The following is a 27,981-nucleotide window of genomic DNA, read 5'->3' as shown; positions in this document are numbered from 1 at the left end:
GGTGGGAGGAAACAAATCCCAACTTTCAGCAAGATCCTAAAAAAAATCCCAAGCAACTTCCACCAAGCCAGTGACACTGGCTTTTCTCTCATGCCTGTTCCTGAGAGTGATCAAGTGCCACAAGAAACCAGTTATTTGAAAGGTGGACTTGGTAATGTACTGGGATTCTTTGTGCCAAGCACAACTCTGGCCATGGCATCACCTCTGTGCCCTCACCACTGGTTCTGGGCAGGAATTCCTTGCCATTGACTGCAGCCATAATCCCAGTCTGGCAGCAACCCCCTGCTTTCCATCATGGAGGGCCAAGGATGGAGGGAACCAAACCTGCTGCACTGGGTTTACAGAGCTAGTCATTAACAGAGCCCAGCTCTGGTGATTAACGCAGCGCAGCGCTGGTGTGGGGCCGATACAAATAAAAGGTCTTTGCAGTTATAATGAGATATTCATGCATGGCAGCTCAGGGTATAAACTCAGCTGTTGCTGTGTGCTTAGCTATGGGAAATGGAGCAAAACAGGGCTGAACTCATTGCGTCCCACCTCAGCTGCATCTCACAAATAACGGCCTTGAGCACCCTCGTCAGCAAGTCCATTTCCTGTGGCTGCCAGCAGCAGTTCCCAGCCCAGGTGTCCTCTGCACAGACAGGCGAGCCAGCAGTGACGTGGCACAGTGGGGAACAGTTGTTAAGTATTCATATAGCCTGTGTATGGGGATGCTGATGGTGACAAGGCCATAATGGGTGTCTCGCACTTTTTGTCCCCGCCAGGGGAGGGGAGCTCTGTGGGGAGAGGCTGTGGTGTGCTGGAGACAGGGAAACTGAGGCATCATGTGGCCAAAGCTGTTTTATGTCATGCAACAGAGTTTGGAGCACCCAGGAAGCCGTGGCGCAGGGGAAGAGCAAGGCTGTATAGTACCTGGTTATGTTCCACCCTGCCCCACGGCAGTGCCTAGTGGGAAATGGGGGGCTGAAGGCCAGTACTCATGTAAGAGAGACAAGACCAGGGAGGGTGACAGCCTTCTGGCTGTGTCCCTCGTGTTTGCAGGTGACATTCCTCAGACCTCCCTGACTCAGAGACTTGCAGCTTCTTCTGGTGTTTGTCCAGACTTTTCTGATATTTTCTCAGGGTTTGGAGTGGATGTGAGGCACAGGAAGTTAATTTTTCAGCTGAATTGACAGCACAGAGCCTGACATCTTCCACACCATTTTCCTGCTGGAGTCCCTTGCAGACTGAAGAGCCCTCCCTGAAAGGCTGGATGCTTTGGCACTGCTTCTATTAGATAGAGCTAGAGGTTTGCTGCTGATAATCCTGCCACAAATTCAGAATTAATCACAGCATAATGGAATCTGGTAGTGCTGGTTGTTAATTCTCTATTGAGTCTGCATTCCTGTGTTTGTTCTCATTTGTTCTGATCAGGGCCATTGTCTCTAATATTGCTGCATAAAGGGTAAGAAATAAATCAGCGGTGTTTAGCTTTCCTAACCATCTGCTCTGGCTTCCATCCCAAACTCAGTTTTTAAGTTGGGCACAGTTTGTGTGATTTTGCCTTGTGACAGAGAATGTCTCTTGGGAGAGGGGGAAAAAGTGACTCCTGATCTCACCCCTGGGACCGATCATTCCAGGGATACTGCACTTGAACTCATCAGGTTTTTGTCATGCCTGTGATTAGGCTGAGCTTTGGCAAAGATGCCGAAAGGAGCTTCTTTCTCCTTGGAATGATGGGATTAATGCTTTTAACAGCAGTGTGTTACTTGGAGGTGTAAAGCACTTGGTTTGGCCATGGAGTTTGTGTGCTTGGGTGGCATTTGGTCCCAACAAGGTCAGTCTCCAGCCTGTGCACACTGTGATTCATCCCTTGGGCTGTTACTGAACCTTCCTGTGGAGCGCAGCCAGTTGGTTTTAAGAGGTGTTGTTAATGCGGTGAAATTCAGGGCATTTGGGAGCTGCTGCATCGTCACAGATGGGACATACATCTTGTAAACTATAAATTTTTAAAAATTATTTAGCATCTCCATTGCTGTGTGGGCCATGTGGCAGCAAGCATGGGATAATTCCACAGCTTTCATTAGAGCACACATCAAACATTTCAAGTCCACGGGTGGTGTTTTCAGGAACTATTATAATAATTAGGAAAGGAGAATGGGTTTAATAAGAGTTGTAAACAGTGATCAGCAGCCAGACCCCATCCCTCCCTGCAGACCCATCTGCGCAGCACATCTGGGCACATGGACAGGGAACAGCATGTTCCATCCCACCTGCCCTGACTCTGAAGGAAGGTGTGGGGCATCTGGGGTCACTCTGGGACACAACAGTGACAAACTTGAGGAGAAGAATCTGTAAAATACACAGAAAAGCCCAGCCATACTGTTCCAGCAGACACTTGTGCTCAGTCTCTTGACAGCTGTCGCTGGGTGCTCTGGGCTCACAGGCACAGAGCCCTGTGGGCCCTGGGCTGTGCTGGGCAGGCACAAAGGGATGTCCCCACCAGTGAGGACCTGCGGCCAGATCTGGCAGCCAGTGGGATGCAGCATGGCCCCACCCTTCTCAGGGACCTGGACACAGGGTGCCTGAGCCAGGCTCTCGTGGCCAGGCTCTGCTGTCCCTCTGGAGCCCAGCAGATAGAGGTCCACAGGTTTTTTTGTGCATTTCATCTGTCAAGATGAGACCTGAGAAGTAAAATCACAAACTCTTAAAAGTTGCAATGGGCTGTAATCGTGTGGAGCTGTGTAGTCCCCAGGAGCAACTCCTTGCAATGGGGTACACTGTGGTCTGGAGGGAAGCTCTGACAGCCAGAAATCCAGTCAGGCTATGTTGATCATGAGCATCTTCTAAGTGATGGGAAGTCCCAAATTTGCACCCGGTGAGGAATATTCTGGAAAGAAGGTTCCCATAATTTTAATATTCCATGCACAACAGCCATAGTCAGGATTGCTTCCTGTCCCTATGGGGAAGTTTGGGGTGCTTGTGCTCAAGCACTGTGGTCCCCATTCCCAGGTGCTCTCTGCAGATGTATGGAATTCCCTGGTGACAGGCAGCAGCTGTGTTCAAGGTGATGGAGGTCCTTGTGTAAGATACTGTGGAGGGAAGGATGGTTCCAGTGCAGCAGTGAAGAATCTGTTGAATAACTAGCTGCTTGCTGCAGCTGCATGGTGTGTCCTGCCAGGTGTTAAATGGGCACTGCTCAAGTCAGCAGATCTGTCATGTCATTCCATGTTCTGTGAGTTCAGGCTCTTGAGAAAGCAGCCAAGGTGCAGGCCTGGGAGCCACAGGCTGGCTTCAAGCACTTCTGCACTGGCTAGCCCCCACCTAGGAAAGGCCCAGGTTCAGGTGGTGCTTCTGGCTGAGCTGTGGACAGCAGACACAGGGACACAGCTGTGGTGACTTGCCAGTCACCTGGCCACCTTCCAAACAGGCCACCAGCCAGGTCGCAGCAGGGAGCTCTGCTGGAGCCACCAGTGGCTGTCACTGTGCTCTGCCACACCCCAGGGTGCACTGCCAGGCAGGGGTCACTGTTGGATGGGGGGAAGGCACCCCCTCTTTGGCTTTGAGCTGAGGGCTCTTCACAGGGCATAGCAGCCAGGCTCCAGATCCAAGGAAGCAGTATGGCCTCACCTGCCCTGTGGAGGGTGAGCCCCCAACAGGGCAGACACCCATGGCTGGGGTCCCCTCCGCGTGCACCCCCACAGCCAGCCCAGCTCTCCAGCCTGGCATGGGGCAGCTCTTGTCCACTGACCTAAATTGAGGCTGAGCAAAGAGAGCAAGCAGCTGCCCCACTGCTGCTGCTCTGTTTTCAGCATGGCTCGAGCTTCCCTAATCCCCTCGGATTTTGTATCTACCAAAACAGCTTGGGCCCATCAGTAAATTGCAGTGGCATATGGTCCAGGTTTATGAGTAATCTGGCACACGCTGAAGGCAAGGAGGACGTCATCCTTCAGCAAATACAGAAAATATTGGGGGGGAGGTTATGACTGTATTTAATATAGTTGATGAGAAAGCTGTGAGAAATGTTTACCTTTGAAGCCAGTCCTGTTTCAACTTCAGCTGCTGGGAGAAGCCTTTGTGTAACACAAAACAAATAGAAGTAACAGGGGAGTCTCGTTGGTCCTGCGAAGGTTTTGTTACTTAAACTGATCCCATGGGGAGTGTGTGGGGTTGGAGGGGAAAGCAGGCAGCTGGTGCCACCAGCCCCCTTGTATACAACCAGTGTCACATCAGCCATTTGGAATAGTCCTCATCACCTCCTGGCAAGTGAAGTTCCTCTAGCTGGTGTGTATGTCAGAGGCACAGCTTCATCCCTGAAGAGAAGAAGGAAGTGCAGTTTTAGCAGCTCTGGGAGGAGGAGCTTGGTCATGGACACCTTGGTGTGCCTGGCTTTGTTTAGTGGCAGTGGATGTCCCAGCATGGTTTGCAGATGTTCTCTGAGGACACAAGAATCACCTCCCAGTGTCAAGGTACTCAGCATTGGCCTCATCAGGGCAATTCACCTGAGGAATGTCCAGATCCTGGTGGAGGAGCCCTCTGTGCAGTCCTGTCCTGGCAGGGAGATGAAGCTGTGGATGTTTTGAACTGCACCAGCTAGTGTGACAGCCCTTCTCTAAGGGCTGGGGACATCCCTGGGCTCAGCTGACATCCCCCAGAGACATCTCTGTGAGAGCTGGGACATCTCTGGCAGCAGGAGGACATGGAGATTGGAAGGGACTGTGTTGGGTACAAGACTGCAGCAGCACTGTGAGAGCATTTCCTTGGCCCCCGGTTGCTCTCTGTGGCTCAGACCAGGGATGCTGCTTTTCCCTCCAGCTGGGACGAGAGCTAAAAGTTCCTCTTCTCTCCTCCCCACTCAGCTGCTGTGGGCTCTGGAGCCCCATTCCACAGAGGGCTTGAACTTCCTTTCACTCTTCCCAAAATCCAAGTTTCCTCAGTGTGTTTGCAACCCAGCTACAGGAACCTCACTCTCTCACAGCCTCCCCACGCTGTGTAATGCTTTGGCAACACTAAATGTTTTCTTTGGTTGCATAGATGTGGCTGTTCAAGAGGGAGTCATCTCCAAGAGGAGGTGTCCTGTCCTGTGGCCTGGTCGGCAGCATGGGGAAGGAGAACACAGCTGGCTCTAAATGCCACTCTTCTCTTGCTGCCAACTGCCACTTGGAAACACCCCAAACTTTAAGGAAGGTTTTGCCTCTTTAATCCAAGAAAAGACCTCAAACAGCTTACAAATAACTTAAACCTTGGGCTTTTAAAATTTTAAACAGAGCCTTTGGGACCGTATTTGTTCAAATCTTACGTATCTCAGTGGCTCAGATTTTTAGCCCTTTGCTGCAAGCTTTGAAGCAACAGTGTGCAGTTTAAAAGGAGCTTTGCTTTTTAAGTGGGAGCTGATTTTTTTAAGGCTGGGAACTGTGTGGTTTGTGTTTTTGTTTTGCATAGTCCAGTTTTGCATTCTGGAAACTAAAGAAAATATTTCATGTCAAAGGGTGGGATGCAGACCATGTGATCTCAGCAGCAAGATGGAGCAGGGTGCATTGTTCCAGTGGGCGTGGTGTCTTCTGCGGGACCATGCTGACACATTCTGCCACTGCTGGGGCAAGCTGCTGGAGCCAGGAGCAGAAGTTTCCTGCAGTCCCTGGAAATCCAAGGGCATCTGCTCACAGTTCTTATTTTAAGTGTGTTTTGACAGGATCTTCATATGCTCCATTGCTTTGATGGTGTGCATGTGCTCAGATGGATTAGGGACAAGTCCCCCTCGCCCCTCCCCTGGTACAGCAAAGGCCCTTGTTGCCTCTGCCCTGCTCAGTGCCAGGGATCAATGGCATCTCAGGATCCTGTGTCACTCTGTGCCTGGGAATGCCAAGCTGCATGCCATGCCTGGAAAACAGGCCCCACAGTGTCCCCTCATGCTGCCACTGTCATGAGGGAGGGCATGGCTCCCAAGAGGGGCTTGCTGGGATTTTTCAAAGCAGTTTGGGGAAGGGTTGAGCCTCAGGTGTGCAGCAGAGCTGTGGTCTGCAGCTGTCCCTGCAATTCTCCTCTGTTTTCATGTGGGTGGGACAAAACCAGGTGATCTTTCCAGTTGTGATGACAGGACATCTCAGGTGCTTCTTCTTCAAGATGTGCCAGTGAGTGGTGGTGACTCGGAGTCTGCATTTGACTCTGTGCACAGGCAGTGTCCTGGTGTCTGTCTGCTGCTGCAGGACACACAGCAGGCCCTGAGAGCCGAAGGAATTAAACTGCTTCCAAATAGGTCTCTTCATGCTAATGAAGTACCTTGGAGCTGGTCCAGCAGGCAGGCACCTGGGTATTATGCAAGCATCTGACACCCCTAGAGAACCAGAGCCTTGATGAGCTTTGTGCACTCTCAGAAATCTTGGAGAAGAAAGGAGGCTTTCCATGGAAAATGGATTTTCAGGGCCAGCTGAAGGACATGACGTTCAAGATCATTGCTTTAAAATAATTTCAGCTGCAGTTAATGTGAAGCAAAGAAGAAAAGAAAACCCAAGACAGTGAAAGGATAATTAATTCTGAGTTGGAGCTGCAATTTGGAAGGGCTGTATTGTGAAGTGACCCTTTTCCAAAGGATCTTTTCCACTGGCTCTTCTTGGAGAGCCCTTTGCAGTGAAATGTTGTGTTGTTTTACTTTTACACTGTGCGTTTATTCTCCCCTGGTGTTACAGGGTGACCTTGAGTTCAGCTTTGCAGAGAAGGGTCCAGTGTAGTGAGGAGGCTCTGCAGGGAGCCCTGGCACAGGCTGGGCTGAGCAGAGCCCTCTGGAGCCAGCCCCCCTTTCTGTGCTGTGGCAGGATGGTGCCTGGCTGTCCCCTGGGCTCATGGCACCCTGCCATCCATCCTGCTTTGTTTCTTTCTTCTCCCTAGCCACCACAGCATGCACCCTTATCAAGAGAAACCCTGCAGAACCCCTTTTAGTACCATGGAGCATCCCTTTGGAGGGGCACAGCGTCCCTGCTCCCAGGGTCTCACCCCACAGAGCTCTCAGGGAACTTGGGTCAGTGGATCACCCTTATCTGGCACTGACCGCCTCTCGCTGGGGCATCTTCTCCATTTCCTAGCATGTGTTGTATGAATTTCTCCAGAAGCTGAGAGATGCTTTTTATGAGGAGCTGTTCCAGGGACAGAAGCCTGTACAGAATATGATGTTTATTACTGCCATTCCAATGTAATTTGAAAAATGCCTATTTCTGGCCTACTTGCTTTTCCTCAGCTTACAGAGAAACTAAAAAAAAAGCATCGAGGCCAGAGCTCTAATGAGATTCACATTTTGGACATCAGATCAGTACAATAATGCATTTCACACTGTTGTTTCCTAATTTGCCTAATCAAATACAAGGAGATGAAGCATCACAGAGCCCAACCTCCGCGTTCCAACAAGGCAGCGCTGAACCCATCACTTGGCGCTCAAATTAATTTTCCCCACACAGGTTGGCCAAAGCACATAATTTAATCAGCCTCTTGCAGCTCTGTCAGTAGACACCATCTATCCCAGGGGCTGGCAATCCCAGGCAACTGTCCCGAGGAACCGCAGGGTGTGTGGATAGCCTGGAGAGGTTTGGGGAGAGAGGGGAATGCGTCTCGGGCCACTGCAGCCGCTGCTGTCGCGGCAGGTATCGAGCAGTCAGTTTTGGGGCTGTGCTAAATCCCAGGCAAATCCATGCTCCAGTGCCACAATTGGAGCAGATGGGTCGCCCTGTGCCCTCGGGAGATTTTCCAGGGAAGTGAGGGCTGTTGTTGGAGCTTGGGCAGGTGCTCAGGGCCAGGGTGGGGCTTGAGTTAATGCTAAAACCAATGGTGTGGTAAGGGAGGAATTTCTCCGTGACTTAGTCGTGTCTTGTTATATCCCAAAATGGGCAGGACTCATCCTCCAGGTAAATCCATGTCCCTGAAGGCAGCTTAGAAGCAGCATGCTGTGTGGAGCAAGTTTGCCTAAGTGTCCTGCTGAGCAGTGCTGCAGGGAACTGGGAGCTTTTTGGGTACTGCCCAATTCACCACCCAGAACAAAGCAGTTCCACTTACAGAACCTGAATGCTGATATCTGGGATCCCTCTCCTGGCTGTGGAGCAGAGCTGGGAACCCCACAAATGCTGCAGGATTGGTGCCATTGCAGATGCTTTTCTCCTACAGTGTGTTGGAGAATTTAGCAGAATTTGAGATTGTGCTTTTAAAGGAGAACCAATCAATAGGATGGGTTTGGGATTTTGTTATGATTCACTGGGAGTCAGTAATGGCATTTCGCTGCTGGTGACATCAGAGCAGACCTAAAAATGGTACTAAAACCCGCCAAAATATAGAACCATGTTTGAGTTCTGTTCTCAGGAGATCTGTCCTGGGCTCGGCTGTGCTGTGGAGTACATTCAGCTTTGCAGGTGGGGTTTTTGTCTCAGAAGGTGTATTTCTTCCCAATCCCAGTGAGGATGGCTGTGGTTTGTTGCAGTGGGCCCCTGGGCCCTACTGGTGCATCCCAGAGCTCCCCAGAAGACAGCAGCAGCCACAGGCCCCAGCTGAGCAGTCCTGTGCATTCCCGTTTGGGAAATTAAGTTCATTTACAAAATCAGGCAGAGCAAGCAAATGAAAAAAAAAATAGTGTGAATTAAATAATACAATTTTGGTGCAAACATGGAAATCAAGTTTTGCTTTTCCATGGGCTGTGGAGCCATCCTTGAAGCACAGGAAGAACCATTGTGAATTCACTGCCTAAACCCAAAAAAAGTTATAAAGTAAAGGCAATTTCTTGCATCCAAAGTCCCTTATTATATTAAAAAAAAATATTGCAGCACAAAATTTACAAGTGCATCACAGGACCCCCTTGCACTGTTAAACAGATGGCACCTACACAGGACCCAAAAATATATAACAATTTTAATTGAGCCAATGCAAAACAGATTTGTGAAGTAAAATAGGACGTGCCAGGTCTAATAAGGCCCTCCCTCGAAACTGTGACATTAATTTTGTAACAGCACAAGAGGTTCTCAGGAGCTGCTCTTTAGCAGAATGAAGCACTGCCCTGACTTGCTCACTGCAGCCTCTGAAGTTTCTGCTTAGCACGCTGTCCCTGCTGTGGCTTTTCCTGGGAGTGCTGTGCCAAACCCCTTGGCCACCTGAGGACCTTTGCCCTGGGTCCTGCTCTGGTGCAGCTCCTCTGGGTGAGGACGAGAACCAAGCCCCTCGCTTTGGCATCGGGAAGGGGATGCTGCTCTGGCCCCTCCTGAGTCTGCGGCAGGTACCTGTTAGCTGTGCCCATCCTGCTCCCAGGGCCTCACTGCCATGCCTGTTTTGGATGCCCAGCAGCGCATAGAGGGGAGGTCACTGACGGGTCCTGCCTCCCAGTACTGCAGGGCTGAGCTCCCAAATTTCCTCTCACTGGCTCCTCTAGTGAAGGAGAGGTTCCCTCAGCTGAACTCCAAAGGCAAGCGGTGCTGGTGCCTTTGCTGCTTCCCAGTGAACTAAGGAAACACCTGTCCTGCAGCAGGCCACGGTTCCTGTTGTCATGAGACAGCACTCAATGACCAACAATCAATTGGGGATTTCTCTCTCATTTATAGCACGGGTTTCTTTCACCTTTCCCTGCAGTCTGAATTGTGACCAATAAAAAAGCCACTTCTTCCACAGCTGGAAAGGGAGGTTTGGTCTGAAATGACATAATACAGAATTCCCAAGTTCCTCCTACATGTGCAGGAGAAACAGCAGAAAGAAAAAACAAAACCTCCCCTACTTAGAACTTTGACCTTTGTTTTTTCCCTGGAGTATGTCAGTATGATTCAAACCATGAGGACATAGTAAGGTGACAACAGTGACCAGGGCAGTCTGGTGTCACCATCACAACAGGGCAGTCTGTGTCTTGGGAGTTTGTGAGAATCCCGGGAAAGAGCTGCAAACCCATGGTGACCTACATGAGGTGCCATTGCTGGGGAGGGTCAAAGATAACCTGATCTTTGCCACTAAACCCCCAGCACAACCAGGAATGGGAATGCACTCCTGTATGGGAGCATTCCAGTGTGATAAGGCCAAGTCAAGGGTGTAAAACAAACTGCAGTGTGTGAAACACAGAGCTGTGGTGTTGCCTTAGGGATGATGAGAAGAAGAGGGATGTAGCTCAGAAATTTTCTGCAGGAAAATCCCCAACAGGAGTTAGAACCAGCCAGCCAGGGCTATCCTGCAGTGCCTAGGGCTCAGGATGAGCCTCCATCACAGCACTCAGAATTCCCTTCCAGTTCGCCTTGGATCAGTGTGACCCAGCTCCCCTGGGTTACAAACAGCAGGTTCATGCCTGACAAATGCTGTAGTTCTTGTTAAATCAAAAAACTGAGAGAGAACATGGCAAAATTAATTTTTAGTTTGTATTGACTCCAGCCAATTCATTTCTGCTTTCAAAATGTATAGAATAAACATAGCCTTGTTATATCACGGATCTTCTTGTTCCCATGAGTTCTCCCTTGCCTCACTGGTGAGAGGAGCACTTTGGGGTTGCTTGGTGGCATTGCTGGGCTCTTTGTACACAGCTCTTTAGAGTTCTCTGAGGCATCCTGAGCACTTCTGCCAAGGAAGTCTCATTTGTGTCATCTGAATCAGTGGATTTTATATTACCCTATGTGTCTTGCCCCTCAAATTATTCGTGACAGACATTTCCACACTGTGTAATAAGGAAACTCTCAGATATTATCTGCACCAAAATGCTAAGTGTAACATTCTGTGATATTGTGCCAGTTAAAAGGGAAAAACCATGTAAGCGACCCGAAATGTGGTTTTGCTTGGGTTCAGCAATTCTGTGAAGAACCGCTCGTTTCATGGTTTTCAGTGGGCACAGGCAGAAAGGACAAAAAATTGTCAGTGTATTTGTACTTCTGTGTCTCAGTTGCTTACAAATATTCTTTGAGAGGCAGCAGATAACTGTAAGGGAAAAACCTTCTTCATCTGCATGTTGTCCTGTTACACAGCCCAGCTCAGAACACAAGCCAGCGCTCCAGTGATACCCTGGAATGTGTCATGTGTACATGGAAAATGAAGGAAAAGTGAGAGGGAGCTGATAGTGTGTGTTAACCTAGCATGTGGTGAGCTCAGTGCTTCCAGCTGTGCCGCCTATGCACCTTGAGGAGCACTGCAGGACCTCACCTGTGTCTGGCACACCTGCCCAGCGTTCCCTCTCGGTCTTGCGTTGGGCTGGAGACTGCACAGAGATTTATTCAGGTGCTTCAGCTCAGACAAGGGCTTGCTGGTGGGGCTCTGTGGGTCAAACATCCCCAGCCCAGGGCCAGTGCCACACAAGCTGTGCTTCTGCAGCAACAGGGCATTGCTGCGGGCACTTAGTGGTTCTGCTTGTGTGGCTGATGCTCCACAAGGAATGATCAGCGTCCTTGTGGTGTTGGAAAGGTTCTCCCCAGCCCTGGGTGGCTGGGACCCCTGGGTGTGGCTGTGGCAGCTTTCCCAGCCACGCTGCACACAGGAAAGTGGGCTGCCTCTGGAAGTCAGTACCACGGGTCACCATGGCACTGGAAAACGGAGGTCTGAGCTGTGTGAATGATGCCGAGGCCACGGGGGAGTAGAAGACGGAAATAATAACTGAAACTTAGATAATAATTTTATTTATAGTCTAATGTGCAGACATGGCTGTTGCTGATGAGGCTACCAGTGACATAAATAAACTCAAGCAGAAGATGTAAGCGAGTGGATAAATGTAAAGGCATCTTTGGGCAGTGCCACGGATTTGGACATGGACCAAGAGAATTGTTTCTGTCCCTTGCGATTCCAATGAAGAGCACAAAGGAGATAATTAGCCCAGGATGCTCCGCATTGCTCTTTCCATCTTGCACACATTCATGCCCACCAAATGTGAAATGTTCGCCTTTTCCCCTCCAACGTGATGGTTGTTGAACTTATTTTTAGTGTCATTTGATAAGCCTCCCTGCTCGCAGAGAGACATCCCACTGACCCAGCCACTGGTCATTGTCTATACCAGTTCCCATCAAAGCGGGCGCGCTTTGTCAGGTTTCGACTCGAATATCCATTCTGCCTCTGAAGTACAGTATCGAAAGTGACTGGATCATTTGAGCCTTTTTCTTCAGCTGCTCCCTCCTTCCTCCCCCACAGTGTTTCCGCTCACGCTAACATAATTTGGCATCGTCGACGTGACACGACACTGGTTTTTCTAAAAAATTATAATACATACATTGTCGATGTTTGGTGATGGCCAGCACTCCCATAAATTTAATTTCAGAATTGATGGAAAGAGGTCTTTCCCACTTGGAATCGTACCCAATGCTCGGCGCCCCCTCCGCCACTGAGGAACGCACATACAGTAATAGGTCATTCAATGTCAAAAGGCATAAAAAAGATGAGCAAAATCTTCACAGGCTGCTGCTTGCTGTTGCCTTTAATTATATTAATTAAACTTTGAAATTCTCATGCAAAGAGGGTTGCTGGCTTGTGACGCTGAAGAGCCCTTGGAGATTTGCGGGGGGAAAAAACCCTGAGATACCAGCTTAGTGGCTACTGCTTTTTTTAATCTAAAAAAAAATACACAAGCCTACGACTGCTAGGTATGTTTATAGATGATGATGTTTTATGCGCTACTGAACTGTGAATGCAGGAAAGGGGAAAAACCACCAGCCACAGTGTCAAGGTCTTGAAGCATCAGTCCCTCCAACTCGGCTCGAGATCTCTGCTTACAGGCTGTCTTCCCGCGGAATAACGCTCTAGTAATTCCTTCCTGTCCCGGGTGCATAATGAAAGAAAGGTGTCTTCAGAAACTAAAGGGCAAAGTCTTGCTCGCTACTGATACCTCGAGGCATCCTGTCTACATTTTGTCATGCGTGTGCACTTTTCAGTGTTAGAGTGACAAGATTTCCAGTCAGAAGGTTCCCGTAAGGCACAACGGAGGGAGCTGGCAAGGGTTGGGGATCTGACATGGCTCTGAGGCACTTGGCTCCGTGCCTGCTTAGCCTGGTGGGAATTGTTATCCTGTGCCCATGGCGAGTAGTCCCTGTGTAAATACCACGTGCCTCCGCCACAGCTGAGGAACGCTGTGTCGCCGCTAAAAGTGCATTGCGTCCTGAGAATCTGTAGTCCTTAAAAAAAACAGCAAATAACAAAAAATAGAAAAGCATTCTCATCTTTGGTGTCTGTGCTGTCCCTTCGGTGTCGCACAGAGCCAGGCACACATGGCAGTGCTGCTCTCCGAGGCACGGGCAGAGCACCAGTGAACAGCTGGAATGCGGGCTCCCGGAGCAGGGATGCAGGAACCTGTGGAGCTTGGGCTGCAAGATGGTCCAAGGGATGCGAGGAAGGGCTCGGTTCTCTCAGCTGGGTAGGACAGTGGCAATGTGGCTGTCTCTCTTCCTGGTATCCGCTTCTTCTCCTCTACTGAGAGGGAACTCGGGTGAAGTTGATACAGCGGCCCTGAGGGAAGAGAGAAGCTGTTACTGGTGGAGTAGCACGCAGACAGAGGTTGCTGGATGCTAGGAGGAGGCTGTAATTGAAATTCAGATGTTTGGGAAAATAACAAACCCATGAAAAACCTTTTAAGAATTAATGGAAATTACCCAGAGTGAGGCACCACATTTGCCTTACAAATGCTGGCTCTAGGCAAGCACGAGGACACAGGCAACATATTCTGACACTCCCAGGCCTTCTGTAAGCATAATTCACAAATTCTGTCAAGCTGCAGAGAGCAAACCCAGACCCATCTGACCGTGGGGTGGGAAGAGCATGGGGAAGGCAAATCTTGCTCCCAAATCTCCCCTGAGCCAGGTCCTCATGCAGTGAGCACAGATAGATGTGACTGTTAGTTAGCAGAGCTGCTACTGATCTGAAACTGCATTTTTTAGCAATAACCCTAGCTCTGCATCTACAGACCTTGTACTTAGGATCAGTAAATTGCTGTGCACAGAAGGAAAAGGGGTTTCTTGTGATGCCATATCCATAAAGCAGTCCAGGTGAATCCTGACACATTTCCATGTAGCTGAAATTAAAGAAGTCCAACAGCGAAATCTTCAACTGTTTTTATTCACTTGGAGGCTCATTTAAATGCCTAAACTCTCACAGGGTCATGGGGTTTTGGAGTAGGGTGTGCTGCCTCAAAGCAGCTTTCTGGCACAGGAGCAATCCTTCCCTTTGGTCACGGGCATCTGTCAAGGATGGTACTGTGTGAACAGTGCTGGCTTTAGAGCAGGCAGCACTTCTTGTGCTCTGAATCCTTATTTCTGCTTTAAGAGACGCGCTGCTGGAGGGAAATGACTGCTTTCTGCTCAAACATGGGAGATTATGGAATTGCCAAATGAAATTTGGGCTAGGTTTCATATTCCTGTTGTTCATTTAGTTTGATCTCCAGTTTTTCTGGGTATCAAGGAGGGTGATGGCACACAGTTATCTGGCATGACTCAAGCAGGTCTTGGCTGGCACGAGAGGGGCAGTGTTCTTATCACGGGGTTTCCTAACGTTTCAGTTGTTCTGTTTCTGTGAGCTGTTTAAGAAATACAAAATGGGTGAAAAGGTGGGGACAGGGACCATAGGAACTTCTGGCTGCCACCATCTGTATTATAAATGTAGAAGAGATGCAGAGAATAAATAATGGAATCCTTTAGGCTGGAAAAGCTCCTAAGATAACCCAGTCCAATCATTCCTTTATCACTGTCAAGGCTACCACCATGTCCCCAAGTGCCATATCCACGTGGCTTTTCTGCTAGGATAAGTGGTTCCAGGCAGAGCAGGGAGAGAGTAGTACCTTGAACAAGCACTGCCCTTTCTGGTTCCCCACTCCTCTCCCACATCTCTGCCCCCACCTTCTTTATTCAATGACTCATGGAGAAGGGAAGAGAGAAAGAAGTTTTGTGGTCAGGCAGACTGTTGCCCATGTCACTGGCAACAGGGAAGACACCCTGCGCAGGGGAATCTCAGAGCTGTAAGAAACACCAGCTCTCCAAACACTGTCAGCATCAGACATGTAACATGTAATAACAATCAGACTATCACTTTAAGTGGGAAGTTCAACCACTTGCATTCTAGGGCAGACTGAGGCAGGCAGAAAATGAAAGGCTGACATTCACTTGTTAGGGGTTTATCACTTCAGACCAATATGAGCTTCAGGTTTTCATTACTAGAAACTCAGTGATGTAACCACCAGCACTGTCTCCTGCAAACTGGTGTGGAGAAAAAGCTGTGGACTCACGTAAGTCCTTCCTCGAAAAGCATTCAAAACCTCCCATGCAGCGATATCTGTGTCATCATTGAGACCAGCTTTTAGAAACAGAATATTAAATTCTTCTTCTGATTAATCTGACCTTTACAGAGAGAACTATTGCTTAAGTAGAAGCACTATTTACTAAACATTAGTCTCACCAGTCTGGTTTTGGACTTCCCAATTAAAACATGTGCGTTCCATGTAACCAATTTCACCAATGCATTCTCATCCTGGTGGCATTGCCAGGATACCCTGGTGTGTGGAGTTACTGTTACACTTGTGTCCCTGTGCTCAATTAAATCATCAATCCAACCAATTTGAGTTCTGACGTACCATGCCTTGTAAATCACTGGCTCATAAACCTTAACAATACCAACATGTAGTCCGTATGAAATTGCACTAAATTAGTGGTTTAGCACGAGAGTAATTAAAAAATGAGTTATGCGTGCATTCTGTGATCTTTGTAGAGAATATAAGATCTGTCTCCATGCACCAGATCCAATAGGAAAAACCCTACCCTTCATGCTCACAGATGCACCAGAGGCACTGCAGGGGAACAGTGTGGCAGGTCTTGAACAGCAACAAAAAACAAGAACGAGATCTATGGCAAGGGGTTTACCTAAGAAGGAATTCTTTTACATTACATCAAAGCCATTTCTTATGTTGTTGAATTTCTTACTGAATCTTAGTTACAGAGCAAGGTGGAAATTCTCACAGGGCAAGGGATCTCACCCCAGGTTAGCACCTCACCTGGCAATGCACGAAACAAGGCACCAGGAGGGGCCTGCAGGAGCAGCTCTCCCTATCGTGTCCCTCTCCAAGCCCATAAGGCTCTGTGGGCAAGGAGGGGAGGAGAGATCCCTTTGGGACAGTGAGCCTGGGCCTGGAGCTTGGCCGTTGGTGGTGACGAGCACTTTGGGGTGTCTGTGTGTGTGTGTGTGTGTGTGAGCAGACACATAGTGCTGTCCCGCGATCCCAGCAGAATTCTGGGCTCTAGCAGGGGCAGGAAAACGCGGCATGGGCTCCTCTGGAGCCCTTCCAGTGTTCATCAGGAATTCAGAAAGGGCAGGTGAGGCAGGCTGGATCTGGGATGGGATGTGACCACACTGAGCCTCCATGCTGAGCTGCTCAGCCTGGTCTCAGGTGTTTGTCCTTGCATGCTTCCTTTAGCATGCCAAGTAGCTGTATCTGTGGGAAGAGTTTCCGTGGATGCCATTGCTGATGTGAGCATCTAGCTCAGGACTAAGAACAACTGCTTTTCCCAGAGGTGCACTTGGCACTGCTGTCCTGCCCGGACAGTCGTTGCTCCATGTGATACCTAATGTCCTAAAAGCTTGGGCATCTCCTGGCCTTGGAGAACTGAGATCCCTGCCACCCACTGCTGAGACTCGTGTGCTCCTACCTCGGCTGCAGTGTCCCATGAGGAGCACAGGTCCTTTTGGGATTTGGCATTGATCCTGCACTCTGTGATCAGTGCCTGCAGGGCCACGAGAAAGGACAGGCTTCAGAGTAATGTCCCTCCCAAGACACGTATTGAACACTGTTGTGTTGTTTCTGTTCCCCCGTCCTCACAGCACTGCCAGAGCATCTCCCACCCCCCACGGGCACATCCCTGTGAGCACAGCCTGTCCCTAGGAAGCAGTCTGCTTCCAACAGCTCCTCAGGGCAGCCTGCCCAGGCTGCTGCTGCAGTGTGGGTCAGCAGACAAGAACCTGCTTTATCTGATTCTGTTTCTTCTCACATACACCCTGTGGCCCAGTCTGCACTTTGCCTCCCTCTAAGGAGGCCTTGCACTAACAGACAGGACTGTGTACACCTCTTCCTCTTTGCTAATGCAAGGAAACAGGCCATTTCCAGCTTTCCACACCTCTTCAGAATCATTACCTCCCCATCTCCTGCTCACTGGGATAACAAGTGCTCTGGACCTGCACACTCATGTGCAATGATGACGATAAAAGGGAATTCTGAGGGAGTAAAAGCTGGGAGAGATTCAAGCTGGGCACTGAGGTGCCAATGCCTGGCAGCACCTGCCTTAGAGTCCTTTTTCCTTGCTGAATTGATCCTGGCACTTCCCCTGGGCAGTGGGAGCAGAACCAGAGCACTTGTGTGGGGCCAAACCACGCTGTCTGACAGGGCCCTCAGTGACCTCCCTGTTCCAGAGGTGGCAGAAGCAGCATTCCCTGGAGCTTGTGTCACCTGGCCCATGTGGGCACTAAAATCCCTCTGGCATTAAATCTGACTACTCCTTCCAGGCTCTGCTGCCTGGGATATATTTCAGTTACAACACTCAATCACCCCATAAATACCCACTGACAAGTGTACAGCTGAAGGGACTAAGGGACTTTTTTTTTTTTTTTTAAGATTGCTCTTTACTGAGGAGAAGGGTTGCTAACCTACCCCATCCTGTGCAGCTCTGAACAGCCCTCATGGACTGGATGCTGGCACCATCTCCCTCCCATTTGCTCTTTGTCCCCCACAATGTGGTAATTCCTCCTCCCAGACCCTTGGGAAGCTCAGAGTGTTGTGGGCATTTGAAACTGGCTTCCCATCCCGCTGATACCAAGCCCAGGGCTGTGCTGCCGGGCTCTGAGCACTCAGACCTCCTCTGTGCCCAGGTGTGCTGCCACCAGCACATCTGTCTGACGTCAGGCAAATTCACTGCCAGTTCTTCTGTCACCTGCGGCAGAGCCTGCACGCTGCCATTCTGCAGGTGGCACCTGAAGAGGTCCCAGTGGGCAGCCCTGAGCCATGGTGTGGGAGCAGGACTTTACCCCTGGAGAGCTGCCTCACAGCACGCCCTGCTGCTGGACGGACCGTTTGTCACACAATTCATCAGCAGTGACCCCTTAGAGGAGTGCTCCTGAACCGCTGTTACTGCTGCAGGCACCAGGATCCATTCCCGGGGCTGCGTGAGGCAGCTTTTTCCCAGAAATCCTGGCTCAAACACCTGTGATAGAGCTGAGGTGAGCTCCAAGATCACCACAGGGTGGGCTCAGTGGCCTCCTAAAGTAACAACAACATCATGAAAAGAAACAAACTACAACTGAACTGTGTTATTTGGGATCTAGCAAGAATTTGTTTTTTCACTTTAACAAATTTTGCCAGCAGCCTCAGTGGAAAGGGATGTTAATTTGTGTATTTTCCTCAGATTTATGTAATGTAGCCTACTTAGCATGTGTGCGTGAACCTCATGATCTTTCCCAGCAATCCCACAGTCCTGGACATCAGCTTCTAAAGGTCACAGCGTTTGGGGTCCAGGAACTGGTTTCACAAGGGAACCAAAAAAAAGGCTGCAAAGTTACAGGTACCTCAGAGCCACCTTCCACTCCCTAGACCTGCTTTAGCTGTAGGAAAAAAAGGGCAGGAACACAGGATGAAGTTGTTTTTAAAAGTAGTTCCTATGTTTTGCACCTGGTAACTGCTGTATTTTTGAGCACAAGGCAACAAACCAAACCTGCCAGGGAGAGGTTCCAAAGAGGTAGTTTAAAGATGCTAGGTTGGAAGATTTTATTTTTCAGTGCCTGTGATTTAGACGTGTGTTTGGAGTACTGAGGAGGGCAGGGCATGCTTATGTAAATATGCTTTTATATATATATATGTGTATATATGTATATACCCTCTTGGTACTCGCTGCATGCATGGAACTGCACACAGCTGCTGCTGCCCTGGGAGCCAAGGGTGTCTTTAGTGCGCTGGCAGCTTGGAGGAAATGCCACTAGAGCAGCTTTTTACCCTCGAGCAGCACTTACTTAGGAACTGGGCATATAGACAAGTCAGCACAGTTGCTCTGTCTTGGCAGTGCATGTCACCGGGGGTGTATCCCTGTGGGACCGCAGTGTCACCAGGAGCTCTGCAGCTCCCTGTGTCTGTGGCACCCAGAGAGAGTCACCTGCGCTCAGCCTGTGTGCCCTGCACCCTGTCATGGGCAAGGTGGAATGGAGATGGCACAGGGCTGTGGGCAGCCAGGGTGTGGGCAGGAGCAGGCGCTGGGCTGGCGTCAGCACTGGCTGTCCTGCCCTGATGGGTTTGGGTAGCAAGAAAAGGGAGGGATTTCTTTCCTTTGCCAAGTTTTCCGTGACTGCTGTATTCAGCAGTTGTCCAAATAAACTCCTGCCTTGACCGAGAGTGGTTGTGACAAGCTGCCTCTCCTGCAAGCTGGCCTTCCAGGGCTGGGAGGAGGGAGTGCTGAGCTGCTGAGCCGGGCCTTGGGGGAGGATAAAACTGGCTGCATTTGTAGCATCTGCTTCAAAAGGAGGTTGTGGCAAATATTTTATTCAGCAGAGCTGGAGGTCTCCTGTCTCTAGAGGGCAGGAGTTTGTTGTTTTCCTCATGCAAGGCAAGCATTGCTTATGCAAAAAGAAAGGATGTGGAAATGGCCTGGAGAGCCCCTGTTTTTCCAGCACGGATCCTTTGGAGTGAGGGCCCTAGCTCACTCTTCCTGACCCTTGGCAGTGAGCGTCCCTCACTCCCAGCACTGCTGCCTCTCTGGAAGTACCCCCCTGACCTGGCAGGGTCTGACCCTTTCCTGAAGGGCATGTTCTCAGTTCCACTGCAGGCGCCTGCCAACGGAGGGCTCTTCTCCTTCAGCTCTCGTTAGTCCTTGGAAGGCAGAGCGAGGCCGCTGCACTGCCCGAGGGAAGGTGCTCTGTGTCCTGGCGCCGGCCCAGCGCACACCTTGCCCAGCACCGACACTCAGCCGCTCACGCACGTGCTGCCAAAACCAGGACACGTCTCCTGCCATCTCCACAGTGACGTGCGGCGCTGTCCCTGGGACAGCTCCCTCTCCTCCTGTGGGACACTGCGGGGTCGGACTGTGATTCATGCTTTCAGGTGAAGCTCTGAGAGCCACACGTGCAGCACTGCAGCGTGTGGGGAAGAACAGAGGAGAGGCTTTCTCTGAGATAGCTCTTTGAGCTCTTCCCGAATCTTCTGGGACAAATCCCTGCTGTGAATGGGGACCTCATTTATGTTAATGGTGGGGGGGGTCTCTAGACAGACTGACACCAGGCCTGACCTCTAGTGCCAGTTTCCTCATGTTAGCATTCAAAGTAACTTCCTGAGTGTGGTACATCTTTCTTAGGTAGAAAAGAAAGATAATCTGTTACTATAGAGGCATCACACTTCAAGTCTCATAGAATCAATAATTGGCCTGGTGAAGCCATAAATTAGCAAATCTTAGTGCTTTGGGGCCCTCTTTATCTATGAGGGCAAAGAATATCAAAAATATGGCATTCCTAGGGACGGCACCTCTAACCACAAGTTAAATATTCCCATTATTCTTCCTTCCTCCCCTCTGTGCAACCAGTGTGAGAAGAAAGCAATTTATCCTTCTCTGAAATCTGGTGTAGGAACAGATAAATCAGAACTGTCAGAAGACCTGTTCTCCTTAAACTCCACTCTGGTCTATCATGACCTCAGCTCAGGCCTCTCCTAAAATCCCTTTTCTTTGGGAATACTTCCCAGTGTCCTTTTCCTGATCAGCTCTCTAACCTGTGCCTTTCTGGAGACAGACTCTCCTCTTCAAATGGCCCAGACATTTAAGACCCAGATGCTCTATGGCTTTAGGTGTGTAAGTCATCCAGACATGTCTTCTGAGCCCATAACAGAGCACTGGCACAGCATTCGGATCCTGGCCCATGGATTATACAGTATTTGGCATGTGGCAATTGCTTGTAAGGAGAGAAGGCAGCCCAGTTCTTTGGTATTTAGGACACTATGGAAATCATTTTAAGCTAGTTATCATACAACTACTATAACCAAAAAATCCACTTCAGAAATTCTGTGGGAAGATGTCAGTCTGTTTGAAGCAGTAGGCAGGGTTTAAGTGGGGGCTCCTAGGAGGAACACTAGCAAGGCTGCAGCAGGGGGGTGCAGCTCCCTGAGGTTGTGCCCACTTGGCTGGGGTAGGCTCTGGCTCTGCAGATGGGAAGGGAGAGCCCAGCAGGACCCTCCTTCTGCACACACACTGCACGTGGCAGCCCTCTAGATGCCACTGTCACGCAGTTGTCCCAGCCCTACAGCTGGGGACAGTTCTGTGCTAACACCAAGCACTGGGCCAGGAAGGACACAGGTGCCAGGCTGTTTCCCACCCCTCAGCCACATCAGCTTCCCTGGTACCACAAGAGTAAACTCTTCTTCCTGCAGACAAACCCCCAGCACATTTTTAGGCTTTGTTGGAATGCCAAAGGGATTAGTAATTCACACTTTTCAGGTATCTGGGCATCCCACTCCCCAGCAGCATTCTCTGATTTTGTACTGCCGAGGCATTTGCTACAACTCCCCCGTAGGTGCCAGTGTCACTAAGTTAGCAGCTCTGTTAATTTTTAGGCTCTGCTTCTCCTGTGCACCTTGCTGGAAATCAGGAATAGTTCCTTTAAAGGCAGCTGCATAAGGCTCATGGCACTGGGATGTGAAGGATCCCTGGACTGCACAGTGACAGGGTGCAGTTTGTCAGGGGCTCCCTCCTGGCCCCCCAGGCTGGCCTGTCACACACAGTGCTGGGAGCCCCCAGCACGGGTGCACTGGGATGTCCTCTCTTCCTGCCTTGGGAATGGGGTCTGGGAGTGGAGGCTGTATTCCCTGACATGTTTTTTTCCTCATTAGAAGTTACTGCTACAGATGTGCCTATGGACATGCCCCTGTTCTCTAGCAGTTAGGAGAGGTGTCCTGTGCAAACACGATCAGGCTGAGTTTACTCCCTTCCCTCTGCATTCTTCCTAAATGTCTGTTACCAGTGACTATGGGAAAAAGAGATTTGGTGGGGTGTTTGTGTGCTCCGAGTGCTGAGGAGGGACGGGGTATTTATAGAATTTACTCCATTGCTGCCAGACCCTGTTCACATCTCCTGACTCCCAATCCCTCAGTGCCATGTTTCCTCTCAGAAGCTCTCCCAAAAAACATGGGAATCAGAGCAGACTGCTGAGTTTGTTCTGGTTTTCAGTTCCCACCTTTGCCTTTTTGCCTTTTTTCCTTTGCTCAGTTTAATTTGTATAATGAGTGAGGGCTTTGGAGGGGCTTTGTTACACATAAACCCAGAGATGGTGGCATTAAGTGCATTTGCTAAATTAATAAAGAAATCTACGCATTTGCTGTAGGGTTCTGTTGTTGATTTGGGAACAGTGAGCTCTTGCAAATCTCAGCTTTCACCTTGCCAATCCCCGTATCCCTCTAAGTGCACTGCAGTTCCTTGGAACCTGTGGGGGGTTGGTGCTGGCATCCCTTCACTAGATCACATTTATGCATTAGTGCCATCTGTGCCTGCTGCACCTTCTGTGAGCCAGCCCGGCCAAGTGACTGGCAGTTATCTGGGACTGCACACAAAAGGAGGGAAGGGAAAGGGGGAAGGAGGAAGAGTCAGTAGGGATGGCACCTGAAGCTTCCTGTGTGCTGGTGGGACTGGGGAGCACAGACCTGCCCTGGGGTCCCTCCCTGCCACTGCTGAGTCCTTTCTCTCTAAATAACAGAGAATACTTGTCTGGTGGCATTCAAACCAGTTCTCCCTCCCTCTCCTTGTGTTCTGGAGGAGAGACAAGTGCTGGGAGAAGAGGCAGCTGCAGTCTGGGGACAGTTTGGGGACAGTGCTGGGCTTTGCACTGCGCGGTGTTTCTCTCAGGGCAGGGCTGGGCCCGAGTGGTGCCATGGTTCTGTGAGCACCAGGAGGGGCAGGAGGGAATGCAGGGGTGGCTGTGCTGGTTTATCCATTTGCCTTCGGTTCTGGGTCTCTGCTGGTAAAAACCTCGTGTGTGAAATGGCCTCTCAGGAGCTCTCCCTGCCAATAATGGGACAGGGGAGCATTTGCTGCTTGTTCCTGTGTGGGACTGAACTGCCCCCAGCACCCAGGTCCATTGGATGGAGTCTGGGCACTCAGAGATCATGAACTCCCAGCTGAAAGTTTGGATTGATCTGTCCTACACAGGCAGGTACAAAATAGAAGAGCAGACAGGAATACAGATGGAAGAGTTCTTACACTGACATAACTGTATGCTAAGAATTTAGAAGTGAATTATCTGGCTTAGAAATTAATTAAATCATTGCAGTGTCAGTCTGTCCAGAAAAATAAGGTGCCTTACTCAGCCTAACTTACATCAGGGAAGGAGCACACGACCTCCTGGCAGGGGTGGTGAGCAGCCTCCTGAGCTGAGCACCCTTCCTAACAAGGCTGGGGAGTCATACCTTTCTCTCAAAGCAGGACTCACCTCTCTGTGTGTGCCTGGACACTGCCCAGAGTGAGGAAACTCTCCTTCTAATAACTGAGTTTATAAGTATTTACATGTAATAAGTACATCTTCCTGATTTTTTTTCTGAATGACCACTTTCACACTGTGAAGGCTTTTCCACTTAGAATACGATACTTGGAATTCAAGAGTTGCTTTTTCATTCTTTCCATATGTTCTGTGTTAAACATATGCTATACTTTATATTTAAAAACTAGCAGCAGCAGACTGAAAAAAATTGCCCACACCACACCACAAAAATATGTTTGCTTCATTATCCAAAGCTTTTGGGTTTCTGTAGTTTTTTACCAGGCAGGGGGAAGCACCCTCGAGGCCAGTCTCAGAATGGGAGGTAACTCAGAGGAGCTGTGGAGAGAGGGAACATCTGGTTCTCACTAAAGCGTGGATAAGGCTGGCCAGAGCTTAGAGGTGGTGTACACAGCCTGGTTGAGGTGGTGATGGAGTTGTTGTCTTTGGAATTAAGGAAGGATGCTCCTCCAGGTAATTGAGGAATTGTCCTTGAGTACTTGGGTAGTACTTGACCTGGCCTCTCCTGAGAAGCTGCACTGCTGCAAAAGGAAAAGCAGCAGCATGTCTAGGTCCCTGCCCGGCTGGGCTGACCCAGATTTGCTCCTGGGCATGGACGTGCAGATGGCTTGGTTTGGGGGGCACACACCTGGGCACAGCACAGGGCATCCACCCAGCAGCGCTGAAACACCAAGGAACTGTTATCAAACCCCACTGTTTGGTATCTGCCTGGCCTGGAAGGCTGCCTGGGGCTGGGGGATGGCCATGCCAGGGACAGTGTGCTCAGGGGCATTCCCAGAGCCTGGGGCAAGGCTGGGGCTGCTCCCAGAGCCCAGCCTGAGCCCTGGCTGCACTGGCCGTGGGGAGGGGCACAGTCAGATCTCCCCCAAGGAGCTCTGCACCCTGCAGAGGGCCCTGACCCAGCTGGCAGGTGTGTGTGTGAGTGTGTGTTTGTGGGCACAGCACAGCCCCCTCTCAGTGTCACTGGGAGCCTTGCTCTGAGCTGCCTCCTGCCTGAGGAGTCACTTGAGAATGCCATCAGGAGGAGGACACTAGAGTCCCAAGGGATTTGACAAAAATTCGTATTATCCCACCTAGAGAGATTCAGGCTGCCTGAGGGATCAGATTGGTTTGACTGGACAAAGGGAAGGAACAGCCCCCACAAAAATCCCTGTGTGAGAGCTGGGAAGTGGCTGGGAACGGTTAAGTGGAGCTAAGGTGTAGGAATGCCGTGATAAATGGTGAATTTGGGAAAGGTGGCGGGGTTTGTCACAGCTATTACAGAGCCGAATGAAGCGTGGTTGCCATGGCAACGCCGTGTTTGTTGTACACAGGACTGAGCCGGGGGCTGCCCAGCGCCCCGCTCCGCCGGGCTCTGGGGCTTTCCCAGGACATTGGTCTCACAGTCCGGGCAATGGAGGCAATGCCCCGCTAGGTATGGATATTTTAAACTTTATGAAATCGCTGATAATTTAGACCTTGTCTCTGGAATTACCTGGTAAATGACCACAGCAGCATTCAGAACTAAAAAGCAATGAGGTGTGCACAATTACCTTCCAAAGCTGCAGCCGCACATGGACTGAAGCCTGAATTTAATTGCAACATGGGCAGATCGGTGCCTTTTCTACATCCTTTCACTGATGAAAAGAGCATGTCAGCTCTTTGGAGTTGAAAGCACAATAGAACCAAAGCCTGCACTGGCAAATCAGAAACTTCTAAATAAAAATTCTCTGGCAAAAATGAAACACAGGTTCAATTATTGTAATTCATTGCATATTTCAAATTATATTTTCAAACAGGTGTAGTTAAATGAGTAAAAATAGCTTTGTGAACTGTCCTCAAATGGTTTACATGCATTTAACTGCAGTTAATGAAGGGCTGATTGAAGCTAAATGATTTCTAAAATTTTTTAATGACCCACGCATGTTGTAAGGGGCCTTGTACCAGCTGTAATAAAATTCAATCCAGCTGGTCTGTCCTTGGCCCTTACAAGGCCTTACTGACATAAACGGCCCTTTTAAGCCCACTTTGCTTGTGTAAAACCCCCTGGTTCTAATTGTAACTTTGCATGAACCAGAGGAGGTTTCAGACTCTGTGAATTGCATCTGCCAAACAAGTACACAAATTCAAGCCCTTTTTTTCCTGGACTGATACCGCAGCTCAGTTCACACAGGAAGGTGCACAAAATCTGGCAGTGTCATGTAACACTCCATTAGTACGTGTGAAATGTAAAGATACTGGGAAATAGAGTTAGAAAATACACTTGTAAAATCTAGCCAAACAATCAGGATCAAAAATTCAAAATTCAACAAACCAAAATCCAACAAACCAAAAATTCCAGCAAGAGTATCTGGAATGTGGTCAGTCTCTGCACTGATTCCAGTCTGATTCCAGAGCAAAGTCTTTCTAAAGTAAAGGCTGTTCCAGCAGTGCTGCAGCCCCGCTGCCACAGCATTATAAATTAATGCCAGAGATGCCAAAAGGCCCCTTAAGTAGAAAATGTCAGCATGCAGATGTTGAGCAGGAGATTCACAGGAGCACTGGGAGCCTCCAGGCCCCCCTGGGACGGCCCCCAGCCCTGCCACAGCAGCTTTGCTGGTGGAAGCACAGACCAGGAGAGCTCGTGGAATGGCTACTTCCCTGCCATGGGCCCTGCCTGTGGGGCAGTGAGTGGAAAAAAAATTCTTCCACCCTGTGGAGGTGCACACAAACTCAGCCAGGGCTTCCCTACAAAGAGCCAGCTTGCGCTTGTGCAGAACTGCAGCCTTTGGAGAGGCTGGCTGGGGAGAAAGGAACGGGTAACAGGGAAAGAGGAGCACACAAAAATCCCTTTGCTGCTAAAACCGAGGGACTTACACTTCACTGATGGTTGGTAAGTTAGGAGAGCTTAGTGCAAACCTCTGATGTGCTCAAGGTACAGCCTGTGTGATCTGTGTATGGTTTGCTGCAGGTGGAACACAATGCTCTCCGTGAAGTGTTCCAAGGCCTGTGCATGTGGCACTTGGGGACATGGGTCAATGGTGGCCTTGGCAGTGCTGGGCAAGTGGCCAGACTTGATGATCCAAGAGGGTTTTCAATGTGACTGCACCAAAAACTCAGCGCTGCAGTGGGTCATTTCCTGGTGTCTTACTGAAGTGAGGACTGTAGAAGTTAGGTGTGAAATGACAGCAGGAAACACTCAAGAAAATATTTCTGTGGAAGGCTGAGGTTTCCTGTACCACAGCACTAGGTGTGCTGTGTTACCTGTCCAGCCCTGGGGTACCTCTCTGGGAGGACATTCTCACCACGCCTTCATTAATACAACTACAGAACAGAAAAAAGTGCTGCTCTTGATCTTTTCCTTTCTCCTTCCCCCAGACAAGTGATTTGGCTGTTCCTAATTAAAATAAAGAAAAAAGTGGCATAAGCTTAATTAAGATTTTAATTCTGTTAGAGCCTATAGGAATAAATCAGTGCAGACTTGGTAGTGACAATCAGAAAATACAGTTCCTCTTCTATCACAGAGATGGTAATAAATGATGGGAAATCCTGAGACAGGGATGCAAAAGCTTACAAGTGCAGGTGTGTCTCTAACCCTGTGTTTGAAGCTATGCTGGATCAAAGAACAATGAAACTGGCTTTCCCAAATATAGGTACAATTCCTATACTCTGGTGCTGGATTTTTTGGTGGGATTTTGGGACATGGACCCGTTCTTTGGAGGCATCGGTGAGAAACTGCAAAACATGTGAAACACTGCATTTTTCCTAAGCAAAAGGATGATTTCCTGACGGTTAAGTATAAGAACGAAACACAAACACCTCTCAGCTGATGGCCTGACCGTGGCAGGTGGGATGAAAATGGATAGAAATGAGGCCCAGGCAGCCTCTCCTCCTGAATCCGTATAGAAATCCTGGTTTTACTGTGCTCACAGAATAAACCTAATGAAGATCCCCTGACACAGACAGAGTTCCTTTGAGCTGCACTTCAGACTGTACAAATTACATGCATTTTAAAACTAAAAACTGCAGTAATTTTAGTAGTTCTATGATTTTTTTAATGTAAGACTGTATCTTCACTCCTTGGCTAGTAGATTCTCTCCAACAGGTCTTATTCTCAGACCTTCAGTATAAGTTTTCAATTCCAAATCAGGAATTCCTTCAAATTCCTTCTCAGAAGTTACCTGCACGCTATCAAGGAGAAGGGACTGCTGGTTTTACAGGACTTAAAAATACAGAAAATGCATCATAGGATGTTGAACAGGCACAGGACAAGTGTACTTCATTTTTCTTGACTGGGAACTGGGGTCCTCCCTTGGCTGTTAAGCGTTCCTGTCCAGGATGAAAGTTTTTGGCACAAGTAAACAGAACTGAAGTCAGTGGTGGCACCTCACCTGTGCAGACAACAGCAGAGACTAAAGCTGTTCCCCGAATGCCTGGCCTCAGCTCCTGGGTCACTCCCTGCTACTCTCAGGTGGGCCCTGCTGCTGGGAGCAGTGGCTGAACAGTCTGGCACCCCTAGGATCATGGCATTGACAACACTCCCAGATCAGACATTTTCATATGGAAAATGCTGTCCCTGAACAGTGA

General features: G+C 49.5%; 1 protein-coding gene and 1 long non-coding RNA gene across 3 annotated transcripts in view; one reads left to right on the top strand and one right to left on the bottom strand.

Annotated features, from left to right (window-relative positions):
• The window catches only part of LOC120498787, a 180,091-nt gene that overhangs the window by 131,586 nt on the left and 20,524 nt on the right, over nt 1–27,981 (top strand). The window lies entirely within an intron of this gene.
• Nucleotides 11,561–27,981, bottom strand: part of ANTXR2 (ANTXR cell adhesion molecule 2) — a 77,791-nt gene continuing 61,370 nt past the window's right edge. The window contains exon 17 of the mRNA XM_039701906.1: nt 11,561–13,395. Within this exon, the coding sequence (XP_039557840.1) occupies nt 13,357–13,395 (39 nt within the window). The 3' untranslated portion in view covers nt 11,561–13,356. The remainder of the gene's footprint in view (nt 13,396–27,981) is intronic.

The sequence above is a fragment of the Passer montanus genome, unplaced genomic scaffold, assembly GCF_014805655.1.
Source record: "Passer montanus isolate IOZ18808 unplaced genomic scaffold, ASM1480565v1 scaffold150, whole genome shotgun sequence".
Lineage (NCBI taxonomy): Eukaryota > Metazoa > Chordata > Aves > Passeriformes > Passeridae > Passer > Passer montanus.
This window is presented reverse-complemented; position numbering and strand designations above follow the sequence as displayed.